General features: G+C 43.3%; 1 protein-coding gene across 2 annotated transcripts; it reads left to right on the forward strand.

Annotated features, from left to right (window-relative positions):
- The first annotated feature begins 98 nt into the window (after positions 1 to 98).
- LOC113014728 (adhesion G protein-coupled receptor B1-like) lies at positions 99 to 23,040 on the forward strand. 2 transcript variants are annotated; one of them, XM_026156440.1, is made up of 32 exons: positions 100 to 664; positions 3,968 to 4,863; positions 5,634 to 5,783; positions 5,879 to 5,977; positions 6,116 to 6,277; positions 6,687 to 6,851; positions 7,988 to 8,152; positions 8,292 to 8,456; positions 8,564 to 8,665; positions 8,783 to 8,889; positions 8,993 to 9,187; positions 9,277 to 9,345; positions 10,305 to 10,413; positions 10,940 to 11,083; positions 11,200 to 11,269; positions 11,471 to 11,573; positions 12,002 to 12,045; positions 13,863 to 13,989; positions 17,273 to 17,376; positions 17,511 to 17,613; positions 17,725 to 17,875; positions 17,999 to 18,068; positions 18,187 to 18,253; positions 18,362 to 18,447; positions 18,600 to 18,771; positions 18,906 to 19,001; positions 19,115 to 19,154; positions 19,327 to 19,943; positions 20,044 to 20,079; positions 20,184 to 20,288; positions 20,533 to 20,583; positions 20,819 to 23,040. In XM_026156440.1, the coding sequence occupies exons 2-32, from the start codon at positions 4,161 to 4,163 to the stop codon at positions 21,014 to 21,016; spliced, it is 4,575 nt and encodes a 1,524-aa protein (XP_026012225.1). In that variant the 5' UTR covers positions 100 to 664; positions 3,968 to 4,160; the 3' UTR covers positions 21,017 to 23,040. The 2 variants fall into 2 exon arrangements, with proteins under 2 accessions (XP_026012226.1, XP_026012225.1); XM_026156441.1 differs by lacking the exon at positions 20,533 to 20,583 and having other exon boundaries at positions 99 to 664.
- Positions 23,041 to 27,103: the final 4,063 nt, after the last annotated feature.

Here is a 27,103-nt window from a genome sequence, read left to right on the forward strand (position 1 = left end):
TTGGCACGCACGCGCGCACGCACACAAACACGTCTCCCCCGCACACTCCCCCCGTCTTGGTGCTGTCTCATTCACTTCAGTACTCCATCCACGCACAAACTCCAACTTGAAGCAGGGGGGGCGGGGTTGGATATATACAACCAAGAGCAGGCCACAAGCTACACTCAGACTGGACCCACTTGCAGTGCAAAGACCACAAGCAAGAAGACTCCGAAGCCGGGAGTAGAAGTACCAACATTTATCCTGGAGCTTAGAGCGAAAAGACAAGCGAGACCACGGCGTTTGGTTCTGCGGACTGTCTGCTGGAGCTCCGATACAACCAATTTGTCACTCCGCTATACACCAGTTTCTCTGGATATAGCAACTAAACAAAGTTGGTAGTAAACTCTTTGGAGTTTGGTTAGAGTCGCTTTATATTTCTTTGCTTGTGAGATTGGACTGCACTGAAACTTGGGATCGACCCTCCTGGGTCGGGCTGGACCTGGCGCATCCTTTTCGCGGCGTCAAACACTGCGAAAGTTTTGGCCAGAGCGCAGATCTCAAGACTTTGAGTCGGGTCAGACTTTGAGATATCCTCAGCAGCTGCTATCCGTGTCCAGATTCCAGATACCTGGGCGATCGGTTAGAGAGCCACTGACCAGACTTCAAAGAAAACGTTTTCAAGGTAAGAAAAGAGCACACGTGGGGGTTGTTTTTTTTCGTTCTTTCGTTGCTTCATCTCTTAAACGTGCCTTATGTGAGTGCGGGCTTGTTTTTTCTGTGTTTCATAACTTAACATGCTGTTAAGACACTGAACACTGAAAGTTACAAAGTGATTGTGTATGAGTGTTGTCCTCCGGCAGCGGAGTTTGTTGTCACTTGTAAGTCGCTGTCTGTGGTGCTGAAACTCTCGCCTGTCAGTGATCTGATCTGCTCTGTTCGTGCAAAGCGTTTCTGCCGAATCGTTCTGTTGTTGTTCTTTGTAGTTATTCAGCTCTTGTGTGTAACCCATGTTTGTTCCTTTAACAGCCCCTACAGCTGATCCGCACAGCTGCTCTGAACTGTTAGAAAGTTCTAGCTCAACAATCCTGGAAGGGTAGCGATAGTACCATGTCATGCCGCTCTGATTTTGGCAACAGGTTGTTTGACAGAAGTTTCTGGTATAGCTGTATCTTTTAGACTACATGGAAGATTTGGGTGTGGCTGTGAAAGATGTTAGAATCTTTTGAACTGTATAAAGCAGAACATTTAACTATTGCAGATGCTTTTTAAGTGATGCCCTCAACAGCTTACATCGTCTGACTACTCCATGTAGCAGGATTTCAACGATAACTAAGACAGAGACTTTGCACAGCAAAAAGAAATGTCTGCATCCCTGAAAAAAGCCTACAGACTGAGTTTATTTAACACACATGCACTCTGCAAACTGTGCCTCCAGGTGCCTAGAGTCCATGTGAGCAATCGGTTGAGTTTCGCTGTTTGATATTTTTACTGTAGCAAAGCCATCTCCAGTGGTCTAGTTTCCTGCACACGTGTGCAACTACTTGCAATGGGTGCAGCAAACAAAAAAGCGAGCAATTTGTGGATGAAGCACAATCAGTAATGGCTTCAGAAATTGCTTTTCTTGAGTTCGGTTCAGCAAAAGAGAGCAGCTTGCAAAGAAAAGACAGAGGTCGAGAAATACTGATTATCTGTTTGTTATCCTTCCTCTACTGCACTCAAACATACATACACACAAATCTACCAGTGAAGAAGGAGACAGATTCCATCTCAAACAGCATTCAGACAGAAAAGCTTAAGTTTCACATTTCAGTTGATACAAATCTAGATAACTAAATGTATCTGCTTTCAAAGTGTTACATCAGATTAAAAGTAATTGGTTTGTCTTAATGGATTTTAATATTAAATATCTCTTCTGGGAGATAGTATTCTGACTAATTTCAATACTATCCTCTTTATCACATCTTAACCAAATCAGAACTCAGTGCTTACTACAACCCATGGAAATTATCATAACTTTCTGATTTACACAGTAATATAGTTCTTTATTTATTCAGGTAAAAGTCTCATTAAGATCAAAACTCTCTTTTACAAGAGAGACCTGGCCAAGACTCATGCAGATGTCTTAAACATCTGCAGGTGTTTCTTAACAGCCTGTGCAAATGTAACATTTCATCAAATGGATGCTTTTTTGCTTTTTGCATTAATAAGTATAATTGTTTCTTTGCACCTGACACGAGTAATGCAAAGCTTGCTGTATGTGCCATAGAGGAACTGTGTATGCCAGCAAAAGCAGACAGCATGCTGCGGATTGTTATTTTGCACTTTTTATGTGTTTCACACTGATCTGCAAAAAATAACCCCGTCTCCATAACGACAATCTGCCTGCTTTTTAGGCTGCCCGCTATGCAAAAATTTTGTTGACGACAGCAAATGGAAAAAGCAAGACGAAAGGGGCAGAAAGACTGGGTGTGGGGTGGATGGGGAGGGTGAGCAGGGAGGGGGGGGGTGTTGAAAGAGAGCAACACAGACTTTTTCAAAGACAGCTGGACCTTTCTTTTCACTCTGTGTCTCATCCGATGCCCATTCATGGAGCTTCCGGTTGTTGGGAGGCGGGTGGGAGACACCCACCTACACAAAGCAGAGGTCTTTGCTGCGCTGCTCAAAAAGAGGAGAGGGAGGGTTAGCGAGAGGCAGGGATGGATGGAGAGAGGTGAAACGAGATGTGAGGAAAGTAATTATGAGTTCTCTGCCTGAAAAGTGCAGGTGCCTCTCAAAGTGACTGCCACTATAGGCATCAATTGTGTGGCTGTGTCGCTGCCCCACCTTTATGATTAACCCTATGGCAACATGTAGCCAATACAGGCTTTTACTGAAATAACATGTTTAGTATCCTGCATACACATATCTTACAATTCCTGATCACAGCTTATGTATTAAATGTTGCAGTGGATGATAGCTTCAGTGAGCTGCACTGACAACAATCAGTCAAGTATAGCTGAACATGAAAAAGAATAACCCTAAAAGGTGTTGCTGAGCAACAGTGTTTTGTCCTCCCGTCTGAGCTCAGGGAGCATCTTGGCCATTTCTTCTGTGAGTCCAGTCGACTACACAGACTTTGTAGTGACTGTGCACTGCTTCTCCAGGCAGGATTAGTCATATAGTGGCAAAGGTTGGAGTCTCTACAAGATAAAGCAAGTTCTGTACAAAGTATGCCTGCAGGATTAGTAAGACAAAATAAAGAAAAGTAAAGAATGCAGCAGATGTCTAATGTGCATGCATATAGCTTTTCAGCAGAGCAGAATTAAATGGTTCACTAGAGTGGGTTTCAGTGATTCACAGGTATGATATGTGCATGCACCTCGCCTAAAATGCATGCTTTTTCCCTAATTATGCACAGAAGACAAGCATTAGTCACCATAGCTGCATAGATCATTTCACTCACTGCAATGGTATGTAATGCAAAAGCAATTTTATAAATGCCATAGCAGGATATGAAGTCACACACAGACTAACCATTTCACTTGTTTAGCATTCAATAGCAGGGGCGCATTGCACAAATGATGGAACTAATAGGCGTCTGTGGTTGCCAGTGGCAATGCTTGTATGAACGTCAGACTGACGCACACGATTCGCAGTACAGTTCAGTGTGTGGGAGGAAAGAGCAAAAGCTTGGAGATACCAGCTTGCTGTGAAGGACTGTAATTGCACTGCCTGAGTAATTATGTCCCAAAGAACAGGGCATTTTAGATCACTGAACATACCCCGAAACGCTGTGATACAGATCAAAGGCAGATTCCTGATGCATAAATATTAGTCTGACAATAGGGCCAATTAAAATGCATATCATGGAAGTGGAAGAAATGCATTGTATTTGAAGAAAGCGCCTCTCATGCATACTAATATGTGGTGTTTTGTTTTGATTAGTTAGATGTTAGTGCATACTGACAATTTTTTTCCTCTTCTTCATTTCTCTGTTTTTCTGCAGCTTCCTCTTTGATACAGACATGGCACATTGTCTGAATTGCTAAAACTTAAGCATCCAACAATTCTTGAGAGGGGTTGTGAAGATAAGTAAGAGATCTGAGTGCAGTAACTTGCAACAAAGAAGTCAAAGAAACGACCTGGTTAAACCAGAAATCACAGCTATATCAACAATATCCTCTATCTAAGCCGACCCAATGGCGTGGTCAGCTCTTACCGGCCCCTGTGTGGCCCTCGTCCTGCTCTTCTTCGGTTTGACCTCCTGCACTCCTTCTGGACCTGCCTCTCCCACCTGTGCTACCCTGGAACAGAGCCGCTTCTTTGGTGTTTTCACTTCCACGACCACCCTGCACTCCACACCATGCTCCTGGACCCTGCAGAATCCTGATCCTCGCCGTTACACCGTCTACATGAAAATCACCAAGCCCACCGAGTCCTGCGTGCCCCGCCAGATCCGGACCTTCCAGTTCGACTCCTTCATTGAGACCTCCCGTACCTACCTGGGCATGGAGAGCTTCGATGAGGTTGTTAGGCTGTGCGATGGTACAACCACTGTCACCTATCTGGAGTCAAGCAAGCAGTTCCTGCAGATGCGCAAGGTTGCTCCACAAAACGGCCTGCAGATTGTGAACGGTGAGAATGATGTCAGTGAGTTCAAGGCTGAGTTTCTGGTCGTGGGGAAGAGGAACCCAAGTATGCCTGCCTGCCAGATGCTGTGCCAGTGGCTGGAGAAGTGCCTGTCCAGTAGCACCCATGATTACCCCTGTGGCATCATGAACACCCCCTGCCAGTGCTGGGAGGTCCCAAAGAGGAAGCCAGGAAGCTGCTACAGAGGCGGTGTCTATGTTGAGAAATGCCTTCCCATTCCCAAAGACAATGGACGTGATGCTGAGATTATCAGTAAGTTTGTAACTTGAGTGTTTTGATTTGTGCTCAATCCCCCTTTTTTCCCCAAGTATGTTCTGGCTTGCTTATTATTTGCTTAGCAATAATCAAATAGGTCAGACTGTTGTTGGGGTGGTTAGATAATGTTGTGCAAGACCCCACAGCTCTGCATGCTTTCTACAACTCGTCTGTTAGCGTGTGTGTCTGAAGAGGAGCTAAGGTAATGATCCTCGTCTGCAGAGCGGGGCCATAGGCAGAGGTTGTGTACTTAACCATCGCAGAGTAATGAGGGGTAAATCAAAGGTGTTAGAGAAATTCGCCAGTGCATGTTCACACCTAAGTGGCAGGACCTCCTGAACTGCACACACAGTCAGCTCTTCATTTTATCTAGATGCTTGACAAGGAGGCTTAGTCTTAGGGGGAGATAGAGGGCATGTTTGTCTGTTAGCCCGGGGCAGAGAAGAACACAAAGAACTCGCAGCCAGCTGGCACCAGAAATCGAAGTGCCGCACTTGAGGTTGTCATAGCAACGCACCAGTCAGGCTAACACACACACACTGCTCTGCTGTGGTTCACACCATGTGGTTAAAAGCAAACATTCATCATTTCAAATTGAACTTGTATTGCTTATAAAGAATCGTCCTTGCTCATTGTCTTTACATAAAACATATATTACTCACTTCCTGTTCTTTTATTGGAAATGTGATTGAAAATCAGCTACATTACAACAGTTTAAGTTTCCAACTTTTGCTCAATATCTCTCTCCCTCTTATCTCTTCCTGCAGAGGGCTGGTCTGGTTGGGGCCGCTGGTCCGTATGCAGTCAGGAATGCGGTGGCGGAGTCCAGGTGCGCAGCCGAGCCTGCCAGCCTGATGATACCGCGTGCGAGGGAACAGTGGAGGAAGGGCGGGCTTGCAACTCTCAGGCATGCATTGGTAAGCCCAGCTCTAATTTAGTCATGCAACTGAGAACGATGGTGCAGATGATGCAGATTAAGTAGTGTAATGGCGTAATTTTCAAACTCTTTCAGGCAAGGAGCGCAACAAGAGCCAGGGTCTGCGGGCCATAATTGGGTTGAGAAGGGACAATGCTGATGATTCTAACCATGGAGTTGTTGCCACTCAAACAGGTGAGATAGCAAGCACTTGTTAACACTTTTGCACACTGTGATCCAAGCCAAAGGTGTTACTCAGGGCATCTAATTATCATCCTAACATTTCTGAGTGTTAAGGGGCTGTGATGACCCTCTATTATATCATGTTCATAGATGCTACTACAGATGAGTGGACCCCCTGGAGTGCATGCTCAGTTACCTGCGGGGAGGGCTGGCAGGGCCGAAGCCGTGTCTGTGCTACTTCCTCATTCACCACCCAGTGCACCGGACCCCTGCGCGAGAACCGGCCATGTAATAACACAGTTGTCTGCCCTGGTGAGTCCCTGGTTGATCCTCTTTAATGTTGCAGAAGGAGAAAAGAAAAAAAACAGAGAGAGCTGTAGAAAATTGGAGAGACACCTGACGTCTTTGAAGTGTATAATACAAGTAGAAGCCATTATCTCTTAATTAGGTTCCTTTATGCAACATCAATCACAAAAGTAAAGTAGATGACGAGATGCAGACAAGTTATAAAAACATCTCTGAGCTCTCACAAACTGAGATTTAGAGCCTGAAAAAAAGGGCTGACTGTCATCATCAAGGAAACTTCACTATCTTCCACCTAGCTGACTGCCCCACCTAGTGGAGAGTTTATAAAATGTTCTAGGACATTAAAGCTTACATTTTCATCCTGTGTTCTATAATATCCTTCATCAAAATACCCCCTTGTGTTACCTTTGTGCAGTGGATGGTGCTTGGGATGAGTGGACCCCCTGGAGCCTGTGCTCATCCACTTGTGGCCGCGGCTATCGTGATCGTACCCGCACATGCAAGCAGCCCCAGAATGGCGGAGAGCCTTGCCGTGGCCCCTCAAAGCAAACCAAGTTCTGCAACATTGCTGTTTGCCCAGGTGAGTCATGAACCTTTAGACTGTAAGTGCTTATTTAAGTGTAAGTATAAAAAAGACATACGTAATCCTCATCAAATAAGTTCTACTGGACTCATGTTCTTTTACTACTGTCCTTAAAAATCTATGACAACTGACCCTGGATATGCTATTTAACCCCCCTTGGCGAAGTGATTCATAGACGGGAGCTAATTAAGCCACTTATTGGCATCACCACCATCACAAACAGCGACTGCAGTGGCAGGTTGATTTTACATCTGACGCATCAGAATAAAATCCTCTGTGGGCATTAGTCAGTAGCTTTATAACAACTGCCAGTGACTCATAATATGCTCACGGTCATTCAGCCACCTACACATGTACTGAAAAGATTTAACTCATTTTGAAGTCACAGCAGCAGTTTGTTAGTTTTTCCCTACTTTGTTCACAGTTGGTTTAGTCTGTGTTTTTCCTTCTATTTTTTAAATCAGAATAAAATCTCATTGCAGTTGCATTTTACTATCAGCAGATGTCTCTGTCGTCTACAGCTAAATCACTGCTAGTGTTTGAAACAGAGAGTTGGCAAAGTCATTTACTGAGAGGATTATAAATTCAATTTGAAACTGAAATGTTTAGGAAATTAAGTCATCCTTAGCTGCCTATTTGCTGTAATTTAATTCTTTATTTTGACCAAATTTTCTAAAGACCACGAGGAATATTACATCTATTTTATCATTTCAGGACAGCATTTAATAACAATTTTGATTCTTTCTTTTTTTTTTTTCAGGGTTATTATGCTCTTAAATATAAAAATAGGATGTGAAAATTGGTTTCTGTTGTCAGTCAATCTTCAATCTTAGTTGCATTTCTGAGTAATTTATTTAAAAATACATTACAAGAAAGATGGCTTCCGTGGTCAGTGTAATTGCGTGTGTTCTATTTAAGGAGAGTGGATCTTAGAGGGTGAAAGGTACATGCAGTCATGCTTGAAGGGCAGATTACTGAGCTCCAACTTTCTGTTTCGTTTAAACTCAAAAAAGTAGTTCATGTGAAATGTTAATGTACTGGTGACTGTGCTATGATGCCTCTGGCCTGAGGGCCTGTCACGTCTTCACAAAGTTATAACTTTCCGGCGAACGTGCTCTTCTGCCTCCCTCTAGTGGACGGATTCTGGAATGAGTGGTCTGCCTGGACTCCATGCTCTACCACCTGCTCCAATGGCACCATGCAGAGAACCAGGGAGTGCAACGGGCCATCTTACGGGGGTTCAGAGTGCCACGGCAGCTTTAAAGAGACAGCCGACTGCTTCCTGAAAGAGTGCCCTGGTAAATATATGTATATATACACATATATATATTTATATATGTTTATATCTATATATCTAATTCACTTAAAGAAAAAAAAAAGAAATGAATCAGGCATTTCACAGTACAGAGTTAATGCTGTAAAATATTTTGTGTGTAGTTGATGGACGCTGGCATGAATGGAGCTCATGGGGCAGCTGCAGCAAGACTTGTGGTGGAGGCAACCAGCAGAGGCAGAGGGTCTGTGAAGGGCCTTTCTTTGGAGGAGAACCTTGCCCTGGTGATTCTAGAGAGCATAAGCGCTGCAATGACAAGAGATGCCCTGGTTAGTGGTCTTGATACAATAAATAAACATAGTCTCAGTACAGCGCAGCCCAAATACAAAGAAAATAGATTTCCTATCTTATCTCACTTGATTCATTTACCTGTCAGAACCCCATGAGATCTGCCCCGAGCAAATCACTGGAGATGTCGTGTGGAAGCAAACCCCCGCTGGAGACCTGGCTGCCACTGGCTGCCCTGCTAATGCCTCAGGTAGAGTAACACTGATGTTTGATGTGATTTGTAGTTTTTATTTCCGCCCCTTAGGTGCTTAAACTATATAACCCCCCACTATGCCAAAAACAAGATTTTGCTTTCTCTTTACAACAGGTCTGATTCTGCGCCGCTGCACTCTTGATGCTATTGGCCTCGCCTCCTGGGAGAACCCAACTTACATCAAGTGTGTCTCCAAGAACTATGAAAACATTCAGATGCTGGTAAGCCCTGAAAAACATGCCCCAGTTCATTAAAATCCTAAATGCCTCATCTGTTTTTTGGGAGCGCAAAGGCTCAGACTAACCTCTTGACTCTCTGTTGTAGTCGAGGGACTACAACGCCAAAGCACAGATGGGGCGAAGCGTGGATGGGGTCGCTGAGGTGATCTCACGCCTGAGAACCTCCTCTGATAAAGGGGCAAGTTACAGCGGCGACATCTTGGCCATCATGGAGATCTTGAAGAACACCACCGAACTCTACAAAGAAACTAGGCTGAGACTGAGCAACTCCGATATAGAGGTGAGGCCTTAAGATTTGTTAGCAAGGAATTCAAAAAGCACCGGTGTTGGCACCTTCTTACACCTCTGCCTCTATTTAATGATCTGCAGAACTACGTCCAAACCATCAGCAACTTACTGAAGGAGGAACATCGTGACAAATGGGATGAAGCACAGCTGGTAGGTGATAAGGGGGTTCATACACAAGTGATTCACAGTAGATGCGAGCAAGCTGGAGAAAAAGAGTCTATTTTCATGACATTCTCCAGATGGGATTATGTACAAGAAAATAATTAGAATTATGGCTCTAACATCTAGAATTTCTCAATTTGTTTAAATATGTTCTTAAGTTGTTCTTACAACAGACCGGGAAGAACATATTCCCCCCTCCCACTTCCATGATGCTCTGTCAGTGTTCCTGCTAAAGCGAGTGATGAAACAACTCCTACTAATTGAGTTCCCAAAGAGAGACAAGACTTTTTAGATAGAAAAGTTCAAAAAGAAGAAAACTCCCACCGCATCTTGCAAACACGTGTTTGTGTACAAACTGAAAAACAGGAGGGTGGATTACTAAGGCCATTGCGACACAGAGAAAAGCACGTCAAGGTGACAGCAAGGGAGAGAGAGAAACTGAATCAGGGAAAATCACTACTCCCACTCGGCAATCTGTGAGCCTCCATCCCATCCTACATACTGATGGCTGTTGTAGGGAGACACAAGCTGTACATCTCATGCAAGCACACACCTTGCGCCCACATCGCTGCAGTTGTGCGTCAGAAACACGCAAGTCGGGCAGCCCTCCCTTCCACTGAGCAGGAGAGAGTGGACGAAAAAACCTCAGTATGAATCAACAGCCTGCCCATTTATGGCCTTAAGGAAGTTCCGAGGTTGCATAGCAGCAAGAAACATTTTTTCTCCTCCTTTTTCAGTCCACTGCAGAGCACTCTGAAAGAATAATCACAACCCTAACAGTCAGAGGGACAGGAAAACTAGATATGAACATGTAATTAAGGAACTGCGACTTTGCCTTTCTACACAATTAAATCCATTTGCACGCTTTTTATACAATCAAACTCAATCAACTGAATTCACCTGTTATTGACTCCTATCCTTCTCTCTTTTGTCTTTTTCTTAACCAGATGGGTGCCACTATTAAGGAATTCCTCCGCCTCGTTGAAGAGTTTGTGAGCATGATTGGGATGCAAATGAGTGGCTTTCAGGAAATTTATGAAACCACTGAGAATTTAGGTGAGCCCCAATTTCCTCTGCCAGCCTCTCTCTATCCCTCTCATGTCTGCTCAGAGTGATTTGTCCTTTCTCCACCCGGAGAGTCCATCAATCTTAATCTCGCCGCTGTGTATCTGAACATACAAACGGCAGCAGGCTGTCATCTTCATCAGCTATGCCACCTCCAAAATGCTGCGGCAGTATTTTTAGCATAACATGCGTGTGGTGCCTTTTGCACAAACTTATCAAACTTTCAATTAGCACTACAGCGTGAAATACAAACGTCACACGCTGAATCACTTTCTGCAATTTGCATGGCTGTTTTGGCTCAGTGAAGGTGACATTCTCACAGAATTTAGTGGGAAGTGACTACTATGGTCAGCTAGCACTACACACGAAACTGCAGTGTCCTTGGCGCAGTTTGCATCAGTTCATTCAGACAGTTTTTCAGCTGTTGCAGTATAAAATAAACAGAGTTGAAATAGATGACCTCTAAGTGCTGTTTACTAACAAAAAGCCATAATGTCTAAATTTCTGTTCCTCTCAGTGCTGAGCATTCACAAGCGCTCTCCGGCTACAAGCTCCAACTTCACCTTCACTTTGAAGGGCTGGAGAGACACGTCTGACTGGGTCAGGACCTCTGAGGAGAAGGTCACAGTGTCCCGTGATGCTCTGTCCGTTGAGCAGTCAGGTGAGAATTAACAAACGTGTATCGATATCATTTTTACATAATTTATTTTATGGGGGAGATCAGCCAACATGCAGCCTTGTGAACATGATTTATTTTTTTTGCTTGTTTTTTTCTAGATGGCAGCGATGCGATTGTGACTGGCATGGTCCTCTACAGAAACCTTGCATCCATTCTGTCCTTCCATAGGTAATACAATCTCTCTGCTTATGTGTATGAAACTGGCCTTCCATGAAATGCATTTTGTAGCCACTAGATGGCGCCCCTTTGACTTTATCCTCCTGTATTTTCTTGCATTTATGAGTCATTTTTACTGCTAAGCCTTACATCAGACCATACCCGCGTTCGTTCTGCTGTAATGTCTCATTGAAATGTCCTCTTTCTCCACAGCAACACTACCCTCCTCAATTCTAAGGTGGTGACGGTAATCGTCAAGCCCAACCCAACTCTGCTGTCATCCCCCGTTGAGATCGAATTCCCCCACCTTCATAATGTGAGTCCCTAATGGTTCTCCAAACTAATGGAGCCTCACGAATAAATATCACCCCCCTCTGGCTGTTTGCTCACTACAGCGCACAAGGCCTGACATTTTACTGACATTTTCAGTGACACTGTGACTTTTACTTTACTTGTGTCAGTTGAAATTCATGGAAGATCACAGCACAGCCAAGTGGTCGGCTGCTGATGATGATGGTGAATGATGATGATGACAAATCATGCGTAATGATTAGCCTCTTGTGCTGATAAGGAGCTGTTTTTAGTTTCATGCATGCTTTTACAAGAGAGTGTAAGAAATGTGGGCAGGTGGCTGGCAGCAAGCTGTTGCATCTCACACATTTATAGTAAGGTGTCCCAACCCACGCGTTTCCCTTTTCTGTAGCGATTCCTCACACTTTCTTCTCCATCTGCCTCTTCTTGCAGGGCACCATAAACGAGACGTGCCTCTCATGGGACGAAAGCGAAACGTAAGTGGTGACTAAAGTTGTTTTTCTTCTTATATGTGCGTCTAACCATCACTCACATGAAGTCCTGCATGGTCTCGTCACCTGATCTGGTGCTAGCTGCTGTTTATCTCCTCACGTAGAGCTGACGTCCCTACAATAGCTATTCAGCCCCCTCCACTCCACGGGCACTACCCACTGTTAATCTTACTCTCACCGCAGAGAGAGCAATAATTTCTCATCCATTTTTCATGTCAATCACTTTGACAGCAACACAGAGGAATGCCACAACATGTTCATTTTTTTGAGCCCCATGCCTGAAGCTTTAGGACTCAATCAGCTGTCTTACACACTTACTGCAAAGCACACAGATGCGAGAAATGACAGCCCTAATGAGCCACACTGGTTGCAACTGAGTGACACTTCACTTTGATCTAACAGTCTCCTTCGTCACTTTAAACTAACCACATCCCGAAGAGGGAGAAATACAAAGGCGGCACCTCTAACCTCATTATTAGCATCACAGTGAGCTCACTGCTGCACCTTTAGGTCAACTGCAGAGTGTCAGCGTAAAGACGATGGACACTGTCCCTCTCCTTCCTCTCAGTTATGCTCATCCGCCACCGCTGAGGTTAATGTCTGTGGCATTTGGAAGTTTAGTTTTTTAAAGATGCTTACATCCATTTGAATGACTTGCCCTGGATCAGTCAGCCTCCAGACCCACTATGCCACTCTTGAGCAATACACAGGTGGACAATTTGCATATAGATAGACTTGTATACTTCAGAAAGACTGATAAGAAAATACACCTGCACCTCACATAATAACCAGAGTCTGAGAAAATGTAATTAACTCGTATACTTTCAGAGAGAAGGCATGTGCCTGTAGTCAAATTAGATTCTTTTTTGACAGCGGATGTGATTAATGGCAGGATAGAGACGGTGGAAATGGCAGAAGATGGAGCTCGGGATGATGGCAGAGTTGGGGGGGGGTCGCTGTTTGCTTACAGAGCTGCATATGTCTGAGAGTGCTCTCATCGCAGGACATGGTCTTTTTCTGTGACATTAATGGGGTCACACATGCTTTTTAAGACCTGCCTTTCATCACAATTCAACATGCAACCTTTAGCCTATCACAGCTCAAACAGAGTGCACATTAAAAAGTGCAGCCCAGCCTACTTAGATGTAGACAGTCATAATAGTTTTACCCTGCAGCTGTCCTCCCATGGCAATCTATACCAGACTGGACCTGCTGGCTATAATACCCTTCTCTGTTTACCACCCAGTCAGAGCCTGAGGGTGCTGGACATTGCCTTAAAGTCCCCTGTGCTCTCTGGCATCTGACATGTGCTGCTGAGGTGTAGGTTTCCTCAAAATTGAGAAAGGATCACAATTCACATCGCCTCCATATTCCTGTCCTTCTATTTCTAAAGAGGGAACATCTTGTCCTTTGTCTTCTTATCCTCCATAAGTTGGACATCTGTTTGCCTTTTATCTCATGTCTGCTGAAGAAAGATAGTATGTAGCAAGAACTGTTGGAGATTAAGACTTTTATGAAGGTCTTTTATCACTAATTATGTCACAGATGGACCCATCAAAAAGAAAATAACCTGCAAATAAGTTCTAAAATAAAACAGTTCAGTCGTAGTATGTTATAGAAAAAATTATTTATTCACATAAACGGTATTTGAATGCATAGATATGTTTTATATATACATATTTTCCCACCACTTATATAACAAAAACCATAATAGTAATCCATCAAGAGACATTCACACGAGAGATTTCTCTGATCTCTCCTCTCCTAACCCGTTGTTGCCTTCCCTCTCCTTCTCTGTGCAGTTCCTCTCTGCTTGGGTCTTGGTCTGCTCGGAGCTGCAGAGCGGTGCCCGTTCATTCATTCAGAACCAAATGCGTGTGTGACAGCCTCTCCACCTTCGCCATTTTATCGCACGTCAACTTCGACTCGGTAAGTTATCCATCTGATCATAAAATAAGCTTCTTTATTCCCTCCGATGTACATGTTAAGTGTTTAGTGCAGTGTGCGCGTGAATGCGGTGCAGTGTGAACGTACAGTGCTTGTTTTTCGAGCGCTTTGCTGTAGCGCTGCCTGCCAGCGCTCCTTTGTCTCCGTACAGGTGCCGCTGATCGGAGAAATGCAGCTTTTTCTGGGTTATGTATATTTAGCGGGGGATAACCGAGCAACATGTTGATGTGCGCGGATTGCGTTTAGATTTTGAATTCAAAACCTTGCGAGTTGCGTTTCGGGCGTGCACATTTTTATTTTGCTCGTGCTTGTTAATTTGATGATGATTTGTTTGCTGCAGCTACATAAATTATATTAAAAAAATAGAAAAGATATATGTTTTATCTGTAGTATGAAATACGTTAATGCCTAGCTGCTTGTATTAGAAGAAAGATCGCCTGCGAATGATTAATTCAACACCATAAAATAATTTTCTGCCCGTCGGACTGCATTTATTGTCCGATTATGGTTATGAATAATGCACGTTTGTCCAAACTATACGGAGTTAGTGCAGCTTGCATGCCCGATGCGCTGATTACCAAAATGTGCCCTTGTGCATCGCTTTATTTCATGCGCAAAGACAATGTGTAATTTTCCCCCTTTAGACTGTGTTGCCTCTAGAGCATCTTCCTCTCCAGTTGCCTTGGTAACGGCTTCTGCAGCGCAAACTCGGCCTGTGTGATTTTTGATAACTGAGATGCTGAAGGGGGGAACACACAGTCACATCCCCTCCTCCTCCTCCTCTCTGCTATACCCCTCAGGACAGAGGAAATGGTCTGTCCATCTCCGATCTGATAAACAATCAACAGATGTCCATTAGTCTGAGGAAATGTATAGTTTAAATACGCAAATTTTTCTTATTTCCTTAAGTGTGCAGGCAGGAGTAAGACAAACAACCAGTGAATTTGGTATGCAGTGTTTTTCTGCTGCTCAATCCCCACTGAGGATTGTCATTTTTTCCTCCCCAACCTGTTGTTTACATCCTAGATTTGATTTGCTTTGTTGTTGCCAGTCTAAATAGTCCCTCCAATATTTGTTACAGGCTACACACACACAAACGCACACACACACACGGCCCTCCCCTCATTCCCCCGCACCACTAAAAATGCAGCTGCGCCAATCATTTCGTCTGCCAATATCTCTGAATTCTCGATTACATCCATTCCCCTCCTCCTCCTCCTTCTTCTATGGCCACAACACCAAGTCTGAAATGCCAGAGAGGCGACCAATGAGAGACAGACGTCTGGTCATGCACTGATGCACCCCCCCCCCCCCCCCCCAATCCATCCTTTGATGTGTGCTGTGGACATTTTCAATAACATCTTCCTGCAAACTGTATAAACAACACAAGCGAAATGCACAAGGCTGAAATAGAGAGTAGCGGAAAAACAGCCAGACACTGCAGTATGTTAGCTCTCATTCGATGGTATCGTTTCACGAGTTCTGAGGCAGGTGTTTGAAACACCATGGTCCTGTGGGAACAGCCCACAGCTTGAACAGCCGATTCCCTCGACCACTACTTAGTGCTAGTAAGGAACACCTTAAAAATGTGCACGAGCTAAGATGTTCCACATTTAGATTTCTTCACAAGTAGCTGATGCGATTTGGTGAAGGGCAGGCAGAAGACATGCCTCATATGTAGGTCAAGCTGGCTTTCTAAATTCTAGTCAGTGGCCCATGGTAAAGATTCAACCCAGATATAGAGAATGAGAAAGAAAGGGGTCAGGACAAACTGTATGAACCCTTTTGTTCTCTTTGCCTGATTTAGTAAAGTCTGGGGAAAAAATACAATGCACTTCTATCTGCCATCTGTTTTGGGCCCCTTCTGATGTAGCTGGATAGATTTTGAAACAAATTTGCCACACTAAATTAGTCTTTGGCTGCCACAGGCTGGACTTCATGGTAGTGCTTTAATATCAGGGGGGGGGAAACCCTATGTGGAGCAAATACTGAGATGAAGAGGAACAATCCCTCAAGGCTCTGTATTGTACCATTTAAATTTGGGGGCACAGTGGTAAACGTATTAGAAGCTGTGCTTCTCATGTGCCCTGCAATACAAGAATTTATCACCATCATAAATCAAATGAAGGCCAAAGCAGACTCTATCTCCCTCTCCTCTATCAGGGCTAATTTGATACCTGCAGATTCATTTCATTTCAGGACAGTTTTCTCACTCTCCCTTTGCAGCTGTTATCCGTCTTTTCCCTGTCAACACATTATTAAAAATACAATCACAGCATTTGTCAAAGACAGATTTTTTTTACCAGTAATCACACGCTCTGTGGTGATGACAACTTGATCAGAGGTGTTAGATTAACTTAAACCCTTATTAAAGCCACGAGGGTAGGTGTTAGACAGAGATTCCGGGCACACAAATTGTGCGAAACTGCACAATTATCTTGTGGGGGCTTTGCAGGTGCGTTAGCCAAGCAGCAAGGGTGTTTTGAAGTCTCAAGGAGATGAGATTTGTGTGCACAGCGGTGACCTATTGGCCCTCTAGGTGATTGAGCAGCAGGGACGAAAGACAAAAAACAATCCCTCCTCTGTTTCCCCCACCAGAGGTTCGGTGACAGGGCTGTTTGAAACATGGGATGGTCACCGCCGCTGGCAGTGGCAGGCACCAAGCTGCTGTCAGAGATCAGAAGGGCAGGTGGTGGCAGATTAATGCACAGGTGATAATGGTCCACCTGTTCACCCCTCCAGGGATGGATGAGGAGCTGCTGGTTGGCACAATTATGAACCAAAATTCGGAGGCACAGCTAACAGGGGAGAGAAAAGACGAGCACAGGATGTCTGTCAGTGATTAGACTGTCGCTGTAGCAGCTCAGACTAATGACTGATTACGGCAACCCTACCTGAACTGCCCTGGGATTTGAGCAACCCCGTTCTTGCCTAATGGAGAGAGATATCTGTGTATTATTTTCACCTCATTTGCTGACTCAAATGCTCAGTGGAGAAATGCAGTGACCCTGACCATTTGTCTAGCTTGCTGGTCCATCTTTCTGACATGTCACCTTGCCTCAGCCGTGGCCTGATTGTGCCATTCAACTGTTTGCCTGTGGGGAGCTGTCTGCTATTCCAGATAGCGCATACCCAGAAGCTTAGTATCCTGAGTGTGTATGTCTGTGTGTGTGGCTTTTATTGCTGGTTTCTTCTCTGCATAAATGTGCATGTGTGTTCATAATCAGCTCTAAGAGGCATGCGTGGTCTTGTCTCCTCTCTGTAGAACATGGACAAGGCACTGCTCCCGTCCGTGACTCTCATCGTTGGCTGTGGGGTCTCCTCTCTCACCCTGCTGCTCCTCATCATCATCTACGTCTCCGTGTGGAAGTAAGTATCCCTCCGAGCAACGATCAGCCATGCTAGCCTCTAATATTTTATGCCGTGTTCTGTGTTTTTCCCTTCCTTCTGCCCGCGCATTGCCAAACTCACTCTTTTTTCCTTCCACCTTTCCCAAACTCTAGGTACATCCGCTCAGAGCGCTCCGTTATCCTTATCAACTTCTGCCTTTCCATTATATGCTCCAATGCCCTCATTCTTGTTGGACAAACTCAGGCTCGCAACAAGGTAAGGCACTTTTCTAAGCAATCCTACCCTCTCTTTTTCAAATTTACTGCTTAGGGGATTGACACAGATTTCTCATCTTTCTATCTCTCCCTTCCTTCCGGGCTCCCACAGGTGGTGTGCACTCTCATCGCTGCATTTCTGCATTTCTTCTTCCTCTCTTCTTTCTGCTGGGTGCTGACCGAAGCTTGGCAGTCCTATATGGCTGTCACTGGTCGTCTGCGCAACCGCATCATCCGCAAGCGCTTCTTGTGCTTAGGCTGGGGTAAGCGTCTTCACGCTCGTGTCGCTCTCTTTTTTTTTTTTAAATCTGTGTTGCATCATTTGTTTTCTCCATAGCTTTTTATCTTTGATGATCTAACTTTTCTCCCCCTTTTCTGTCTTGCAGGCCTTCCTGCACTGGTGGTGGCTGTGTCTGTGGGTTTTACAAAAGCTAAGGGATACGGCACTGTCAACTAGTAAGTCTACTCTAAGCCTTCTGTTTTTGTCACTTCTCTTTACTCTAGAATTTCTTTTGAGGGGAGAGAAAACTCTTGTCTTAGCTAAAGAATTAACATTCTTCCTTTTCATTTCTAGCTGCTGGCTCTCTCTTGAGGGTGGACTCCTCTACGCATTTGTAGGCCCTGCTGCAGCTGTCGTTCTGGTTTGTATTCTGACTTTGACATCCCAATCCATCACAATACATAGCTGTTTGTAAATGCATCACCCATGATCACACTGTTTCATCCATGTATTTTTTTCCTGCACACAGGTGAATATGTTCATTGGTATTCTGGTCTTCAACAAGCTGGTATCCAAGGACGGCATCACCGACGTGAAACTGAAAGAGAGAGCCGGGTAGGTCTTATTGATCTTCTCAACACACTCGAGTATTGTGCTTATCGTCCTTATCAGTGCCATTACAGGTTCATTGATGATGTGCTTTGATATCACGCCGCACAATCAAACAACTGAAGTTGTTACTAATCTGCTGTTCTCTCCTGCTGCAGGGCATCACTGTGGAGCTCCTGCGTGGTTCTGCCTCTCTTGGCCCTCACCTGGATGTCTGCCGTCTTGGCCATCACAGACCGCCGCTCAGCCCTCTTTCAGATCCTCTTTGCCGTCTTCGACTCACTGGAGGGGTTCATCATTGTCATGGTGCACTGCATTCTGCGCAGAGAGGTAAGAAAACAAATCAATAAGACAAGGTAAAAAAGATAAAAGGGAATTGGTTTGATTTGGTTGTTTTTTGATCAGGTTACCTAACATAGAACATAGACAATGTTCTCAATATTTTCCCCCCTTCCATGCATTAGGTTCAAGAGGCTGTAAAGTGCAGAGTAGTCGACCGCAAGGATGATGGAAATGGAGACTCTGGCAGTTCCCTGCACAATGGCCACACCCAGCATATGGTAAATTTCTTGGCTTATTGCCTTTTTAATGTCTTGAGTGCCTCTTGAATTTACCCTTAAATGAATATATGCATACATTAAACACTGATAGAATGTTTTTGTTCTTTTATCAGCCGTCTGATAGTGAAAAGGATGGAGATTCAAGCAGACAAGGTGAGCCCCTTTTTACATCAGCTTTTTCCTTTCTTACCCTTAACCATTTTTCCATTTGCATTTCAATATAAGTGAGCCTTGCACTTGCAAAAAAAAGAGACCATTTTTATTGGACCAAATTCCTTAGACGTCCATTATTTTTAACTCTCGCTCTTGCAATTCTGCTTAAAAGGAATGAAGAGCTCCTCCGAAGAGAAGATGCCTCCTCCTCAGATGCCCCTTCCCATGGGCTCAAGCTACCACACCCTGCCATCCAACCCCAGTAAAGGTCACATGCAGGCGGTTCCTGAGTACTCCAGCCACACCCTTACCCTGAAGAGAGAGAAAAGCCGCCTGGCAGGAGGAGTCGACCCATCCTGCGGAAAACCTGTGTATGTCTGCGAGGGAGAGCTCTTCCAGCAGCTGGACGCCGATCTCGCTCAGGCAGAGGGTGGTGTCTCTGATGGCAGCGGTTACGTCCTCATGCCCAACACTACCTCCACCCTGAGGGCTAAGCCCAAAGATGACACAACAAAGTACAACATCAGCGTGGAGCAGCTGCCGCAAGCCAGACTCATGCACCTCGGCGGGCCCTTTGCGGAGCCTCAGGCTGCCTTTGGAATGAAGTCGATCCCCCCTGATCAAGTCAGCGTGTCATATTCAGAGAGAGACTCCCCCATCCAGAACATCCACAACATGTCCAGTGAGTCTCACATCACCCACAGCAGCCTGGAGAACACCTTCGAGTCCATGAACTCAATGATGTCCAAGAGTGAGACCATCTCCACCCTTTCCATGAGCTCCTTAGAGGTAAGAGAAGATGGAATAGTTGCTTTAGTCTCCTTTTGCAGTTTTCTAATAAGTTTCTAAAACCAAACTGACCTTCTTCCTCTCGCTCGTTTTCTCACAGAGACAGAAATCTCGTTATGCTGAGTTGGACTTTGAGGTAAATATCATTTGGATATTGTCTCTGAAAACATTAGGAAAATGACTCGTATAATAAATGCAATGCAACAATATACTAATTTCATTTTTTTACATGTACTCTAGAAAATAATGCATACCAAGAAACGCCACCAGAACATGTTCCAGGACCTTAATAGGAAGCTGCACCATGCTGAGAAAGACAGAGAGTCTCCTGCTTCTGACAGCAAGGTAAGAAATCATGATGTCATTGTTGTAGCTCATCTCCATGCACATTATGTTTCAGGAATTGAAAAACACAGATAAATGGGAAATGCAGAGGCAATGTTATTGCTAAAAAAAAATAAAAATTTACGTGGTGTGAAAATGACCTTTGTGGAATTAAAACAATGTACAACATAGTGTATTGTGCTATGGTTGTAAGTGCCTTGAGGTCATTTGAATAAGGATGTATTTTCTTCCTTCCTTCTTACAGTCTGTGAGATGGAGTGTGTCTTCAGGAGGAAGTGACAAAACGAACCACAGCGTGAGTGTTTATATACAACCTCACACTCTCAAAATTTACAACCTATAGTCAAGACACACTATCATAGTGTCCACATGCCTCAAAGAGGAGTCATTTTCGCCAAATGACAAAAATGACTTTCATTATCAGAAAATCACCTCTGATGAAGCCCATTTCATTTCAATTAGATCAGGAATTGCCCGGAGCTAATGAGTGACAGCAACACTAAAGTGACCTCTCTTTTGTCCTCCTACAGGACAAGCAGCAAGGTCCTCTGGAGAGGCCATGGGAGGGAGTCCGGGGAATACCGGCATCACCCCCTGCATGGGTGCGCAAAGACCTGGAGCCCTTAGCTGCCTCGCCTCTGGAGCTGCACTCTGTGGAGTGGGAGAAAACAAGCACCACCATCCCTCTGGTGGGGCAGGACATCATTGACCTGCAGACAGAGGTCTGAGGGGGAGGAAGGGGGCTAGCGAAGCCGCCTAATTTCACCTCGATCACCTTTTTTGGTTTGGGAATGGGATCCTGCATGGATAGTGTAGGGGAAGCCAAGAAAGAGAGGAAGTGAGAAAGTAGGTCCCAGAATCAATGTCTTCAAACCCTCAGCCAGAGCAGGAAAGAAGGAAGAGAAGGAGGGATGGTGGAGTGGAAGTGATGGTGAAGGAGATGTTAATTGTAGCTTCAGAGTGGACTTATCAGCATCTCTTATTAGAGTGCTGTAAAGGTCATAGGGGTAGTGGAGTGATCAGTGGAGTCCACGGACCAGGACTGTCTGTGGTTCCATTAATGCTTCACTGGGAGTTTCTTGAGCGCCACAGCCTGGGTTTCAGAGCTGTGGTTGACATGTCTGTGCTTCTTTTTCCTTCTCAACTTTGGAGAAAAAGTGAATCATTTTGAAACGGCGCGTTCTCCCTGCTTCTTGGGAGTAACAGCCGGAACTCCTGGCTGATTTTCTTCCAGCCAAAAAAAAACCTTCCAAAAAACAGGACAAGGCAAAGAGAGCATATGGGACCAGTTTCATGCTCCAATACTCTGATGGGCGCATACATTTTGCTTTTGTGAAGTGGGTTACTTTATTGTTTTTATTAATCTTTTTCTTTTATTTATTCAGCTTGTGTGTTTGTTTGTACTGCTTTACATCTGGAACTGCAACTCCAGAGCTGAAAATGACTCTGTGCTGAGAACAAAACACACTCCTCTATTGGAGAGCTTAATCACGCTGATAGAGTTTCTCACTCTTGTTATCACCATGGCTATTATAATTCCAATTATTATTGCTGGTGTTATGATTAGCATTGTTTCTCTCATTATTGAGTTAATAGCATATTTTGATTTTTATTCCTTCCTCATGAAGTGTCAGGCACAAGATTTATTGCTGTACTGTGACCTATGACATTATTCAAAAAAAAGAAGAAGAAAAGAAGGATTCAATGCACCCATAATGTGTTCGGAGCCCATATCGACTGCATCGGGACAAACAATGCTGAGTGGTGATGGAGGTGGTGGTTAGTTACCATTTGCTGGTTTCCTCCAGTATTCTGCTTCGATACCAAAACACCAGCACCAGAAAGAACACAGACTCTCAAGCGGGAAGAGCAGTGCACTCTGGAAAATGCTGGATAGAGATGTGAGGAGGTGGCTGGGGACACCACCCTCCCCTCACAGCTAGCACAAGATGCAGGCTCTTCCATGTTGAACATGTGGATTCAAGGGTTCAGAAAGGCCTTTCATCATCGCCCTTTTGTTTCTCAGCCTTGCAGGACTTTTGGACAGAACAGGAGGTTCCTGGCTCTGAAATGACTTCCAAGTTCAGCGTCAGGTCCTCAAAACTTCAACACATTTGTGTTTTCAGCCATCAGTGTGATATAGTGCAATATGATGGGCGCTTGATGCTCAAGCAAGACTGATAATATAATTTATATATAATAGGCCGAGATTTTTTTTTTACTAATGTTTCAAAATTTTTATACCATCTTCCTCATATTTACTGAGCATATAGATGCTTTATGAGAATACTGTATAACAAATCTGTATTAGTAATTCAAAGAATTTATTCACTAGAGATCTGTTAGCACAAGGCTCCATATTTGGAGCTCTCTGTGACAGGTAGATGATAGTACTGAGAAAAAATGAGCATTATATAGAATGAATGATAGCCTATGAATATCACATAACTGTGTTCCAGGATGTTTGTTATTACTCTCAGCTGTGTAGCGGTGGGTAATTGAACCTCATGTCTTCTGTAACAGTGTTGGTAACTCAACAGTATGTACTACCAGTCAATTCCCCTGCCCCGTCAAAATTTTCTGCCCCACCCAAAGCCCAATTCATACCTCGAGTTACTTGTATCGAAAACCCGATTGTACTTTCTCGTCACGATGTTTTTAATGTTCTGTTTTACCTCCTGTAAATGTACAGTTTTCACAGCACAAAATGAATGTGACTTATTTCTAATAAAAAATATCTTATATTACAATACGTGAAAGAATGTGGCCTTTAATTTAGTTTTTTTTTTTTTTTTTTTTTTTTTTCATTTTTACGGGTAACAACAGTGTGATGTTAAAATACAGTTTTATCCTCTTAATATTCACATTCGCAACAACTTCTACAGAGTCTCGTGTGCCTGCTGTCACGTAGCAGTTCCTAAAACCCAGAACGAAACGCAAGGGAAGCTAAAAATAGAAGTTCAAAAGTGAGAAATTGTAACTAAGAAAGGAAAAATGCTGCAATACTACAAAGAAAGATGGAATACAGACAAGTAAATTTTGAACTCCTGCCACATTAAAGCCTCTGGCAAACATTTCACTCTTTCTCTCACTTGAGATGTGATTTGCAGAAACATAAAACAGCAATCTCTTAAGATGATAGAAGTGCAATTTTCCTCTGTTCTATTTTCATGCTTTGCAGGAAGGCAAATTATTACCAGGAAAAAAATATTTTTGAAGTTGAGTAATGAGAAAACAAACAAATTTGACAGGCGCTAGAATATGATTCTGACCCCTTTAAAAATAGGAAATGTGCTCGGCAGTTTAAATATAGTTTTGTCTACTTTTGTCTGCAGTATTCCCACTCTGATTTCTCTCCTGCCCGTAATCAGTCCTTTGCTTTAATTGAGCCAGTGCGCTGTAATTCTGCTGCAAGGCATAAGCAAAATGAGATTTATATCATCCATTTGTAGAGCACTGCTCATTTCGTGAGGTCACCTGGAGAGCAGACTGGATTATGAGCAAATGGTACTTTACTGTAGGTGCAATTTTCGCTGCATTTTAATGTGTGTTATCAAATCATATGATGTGCACCATTACATCGTTGCTTATGGATCATTTTTGCTTTGTGGAACACTTTGTGCTAATTTATTATCTCACCAAAAGTCATCTGCATAGCATATGTGCAGTGTGCTAATGATGATTCACACTGCTGATATAAAGACTGTTTTGCAGCTGCTGTGCACTGTGACCTATTGGTGTTATATATATATATATATATATATATATATATATATATACACATATAAATATTCATGGGTGTTAGGAGGTTGCAGAAGAAAACAGACAGAAAAGATCTATAGAAAGCTATAGAAAGAAAAGCGATGGATTGGGAAAACAAGGAGAACAAAGGGGGGAAAGGGTCTGCTGCTCCATTTCAATCGGTCGCTGTCTGAGTTAGGGCTTGCCAGGGACACAAGTTATACACTCACACAAGCAATTTTAATGCAGCTATAAAGATTAGATGATTGCACATTTCCTAATACCCTCTGTATAGGACACAGCCTGTTTCTCCTAATCAGCCATTTAAAAAAGAAGCCAATCCAATCAAAGTCACAATAATTATATGCAGATGCAATGTCTCTCCCAATGCTAATACCATCCAAAAGCTGTCAGTGGTTTCTCATACACACACTAATTCTTTCCCTAATTCTCATTTCAACCCCCAAATGACATGAAATCCAGTATCAATTAGCACCTTGCTGGCTAACAGCGAGATCCTGGCTGTCTCTTAATTGAAGAGGTTACTATAGAAACAGAGGATGCTAATCCTCAAGATGGAGAAAGAAGAGAGGGTCTTTAGGCCTCCCAAGAGAAGTAAACATCTTTTCAACAGTCAGTAACATCTTCTTATTAGCTGACAGCAGTACATTAAATTATTATAATTAGAAAGTGTGAAGCAGCAGAAAAGTTAACACTAAAACCCTTCAGTCTTTTCCAGTTAATATCTTTATTAAGCTTGAGGAAGTAAAAGATCTATGAGCTTGATTATCTTTTTCTTGTCTTTTCCCTGTAATTCAGTTTGAAAGTTAATTTAAAATGTTTCAAATTATTATCCGTGCACATATGTTAGTCACAAACAGATATTTTGACTCATCACCAGTTACAGCAGGTATATTAACAATTGCTGCACTCCGCTCCTTTTATGTGTGCTGGTTCTCTGTGAACGTTTACTGTGCTACTTAATGGAGCTCAGCCATTATTATTATTATGCTTATGTTTGTTTTTGTTTTTGTTCTTTTTCTGCTGCCATAAAATAGGTCTGTTTACATAGACTTAATAGACAGCTATACTAGCAAGCATCCTCATGCAATGAGCCGCACCACAATTATATGTTTTTAGTTAAATCTGCAAAAAAAGATAACACAGGTATAACATTTTGGCATCAACAAGGTGATACCCAAAGAGCTATTAGCTGAAGACTCAGCATATCTGGGGGAGTGGGGGCGGGGATCTTCTTTGGTTCAAGCCAAAACACAGTTGAACATCTTTACAAAATTACCATCATGATAACCCTGCAATGCCACCTGTAAAGTGTCTAATTCACTTCATTCTTCATTTTTCAGTATAACAATGATTCCAACACCGCCAGTGCAGTAAAAGCATGCATGGATAGAAAAGCACACAATGTAAAACTATCACTGAAAGATTTGCCTCGCCAGAGCCCAAATCTCAGTGAGGCATCATTTTGACAGAGAACAAAATAAAAGGCAGCCAATATCCAAAAAAAAGAGCTTTGAATATCCTTCAAGAAGCCTGGAGAACAATCGTGAAGATTACTTAAATAAATTATAATAGAGCTTGCTTAAGAGAGTTCAGTCTGCATTGAAGAATAAAATTGGCTACACCAACTATTAGCAGCTATTTCAAGCTTGTTAGAATAGTACAAATTCTGTTGTTGCCTTTATAGGCAATATTATACAACCCCAATTCCAGTGACGTTGGGACGTTGTGTAAAACGTAAATCAAAACAGAATACAATGATTTGCAAATCCTTTTCAACCTATATTCAAGTGAAGACACTACAAAGACAAGATATCTACTGTTCAAACTGATAAACTTTGTTGTTTTGTAAATCTTCACTCATTTTGAATTTGATGCCTGTAACACATTCCAAAAAAGCTGGGACAGGGGCATGTTTACCACTGTGTTATAACTTTTAACAACACTCAATAAGTGTTTGAGAACTGATGACACTAATTGTTGAAGCTGTGGAGGTGGAATTCTTTCCCATTCCTGCTTGATGTACAACTGCAGTTGCTCAACAGTCCGGAGTCTCCATTGTCGTATTTGGCACTTCATAATGCGACACATATTTTCAATGTGAGACAGGTCTGGACTGGAGGCAGGCTACTCTAGTACCCGCACTCTTTTACTACGAAGCCAGGCTGTTGTAGCACATGCAGAATGTGGTTTTGCATTGTCCTGCTGACATAAACAGGGACGTCCCTAAAAAAGACATCGCTGTACGTACCTTTCAGCATTAATGGTGCCTTCACAGATGTGCAAGCTACCCATGCCATGGGCACTAACACACCCCGTACCATCACAGATGCTGCCTTTTGAACTTGCGCTGATAACAATCTGGATGGTCCTTTTCCTTTTTGGCCCACAGGACACGACATCCATGATTTCCAAAAACAATTTGAAATGTGGACTTTTCAGACCACAGCACACTTTTCCACTTTACATCAGTCCATCTCACATGAGCTTGGGCCCAGAGAAGCTGGTGGCGTTTCTGGGTATTGCTGATATATGGCTTTTGCTTTGTTTGGTAGAGTTTTAACTTGCACTATAGATGTAGAGCCAAACTATGTTAACTGAAAATGGTTTTTCAAAGAATTCCTGAGCCGCCGTGGTAATATCCTTTCCAGAATGATGTTGGTTTTTAATTCCATTAGAAAATTCTAAATAAATAGTTTTGCACACTCTGGGCAGGGTAAGATTACACCAATAACAAGTGGATAATCAATACCCTGCATAACAAACACCGATGGCAACACCAAAACTAAAGAAAGGCTTTAATACCTGCGCCTATTATTGATGCCACTATTGGCATAACTGTCATTTGCATGACCTTAAAAGGTGACATTTTATCTGAGATAAAACAGTAATTACATAAACCACTTCACAGTTGGACTCATTGAACAGTTGGATTAAATCCCTGGAGCCAGTCAGTGTCTTTCAATTAGTGCTTCCTCAACCTGTCAACATATTGTAGAGCAAGACAGTCAAATTGCACCTGCTCATTCACCCTGAGAAGAACATTAGCTTCA

This window comes from Astatotilapia calliptera, chromosome 22 (assembly GCF_900246225.1).
Source record: "Astatotilapia calliptera chromosome 22, fAstCal1.2, whole genome shotgun sequence".
NCBI classification, from domain to species: domain Eukaryota; kingdom Metazoa; phylum Chordata; class Actinopteri; order Cichliformes; family Cichlidae; genus Astatotilapia; species Astatotilapia calliptera.

Coding starts and splice junctions, on each gene's coding strand:
- LOC113014728 (XM_026156440.1), top strand. CDS start 4,161: ATGGCGTGGTCAGCTCTTACCGGCCCCTGTGTGGCCCTCGTCCTGCTC. Junction 17,876..17,998: donor CTTCTTGTGCTTAGGCTGGG/GTAAGCGTCTTC, acceptor TCTGTCTTGCAG/GCCTTCCTGCACTGGTGGTG. Junction 20,289..20,532: donor CTCCTGCTTCTGACAGCAAG/GTAAGAAATCAT, acceptor TCCTTCTTACAG/TCTGTGAGATGGAGTGTGTC.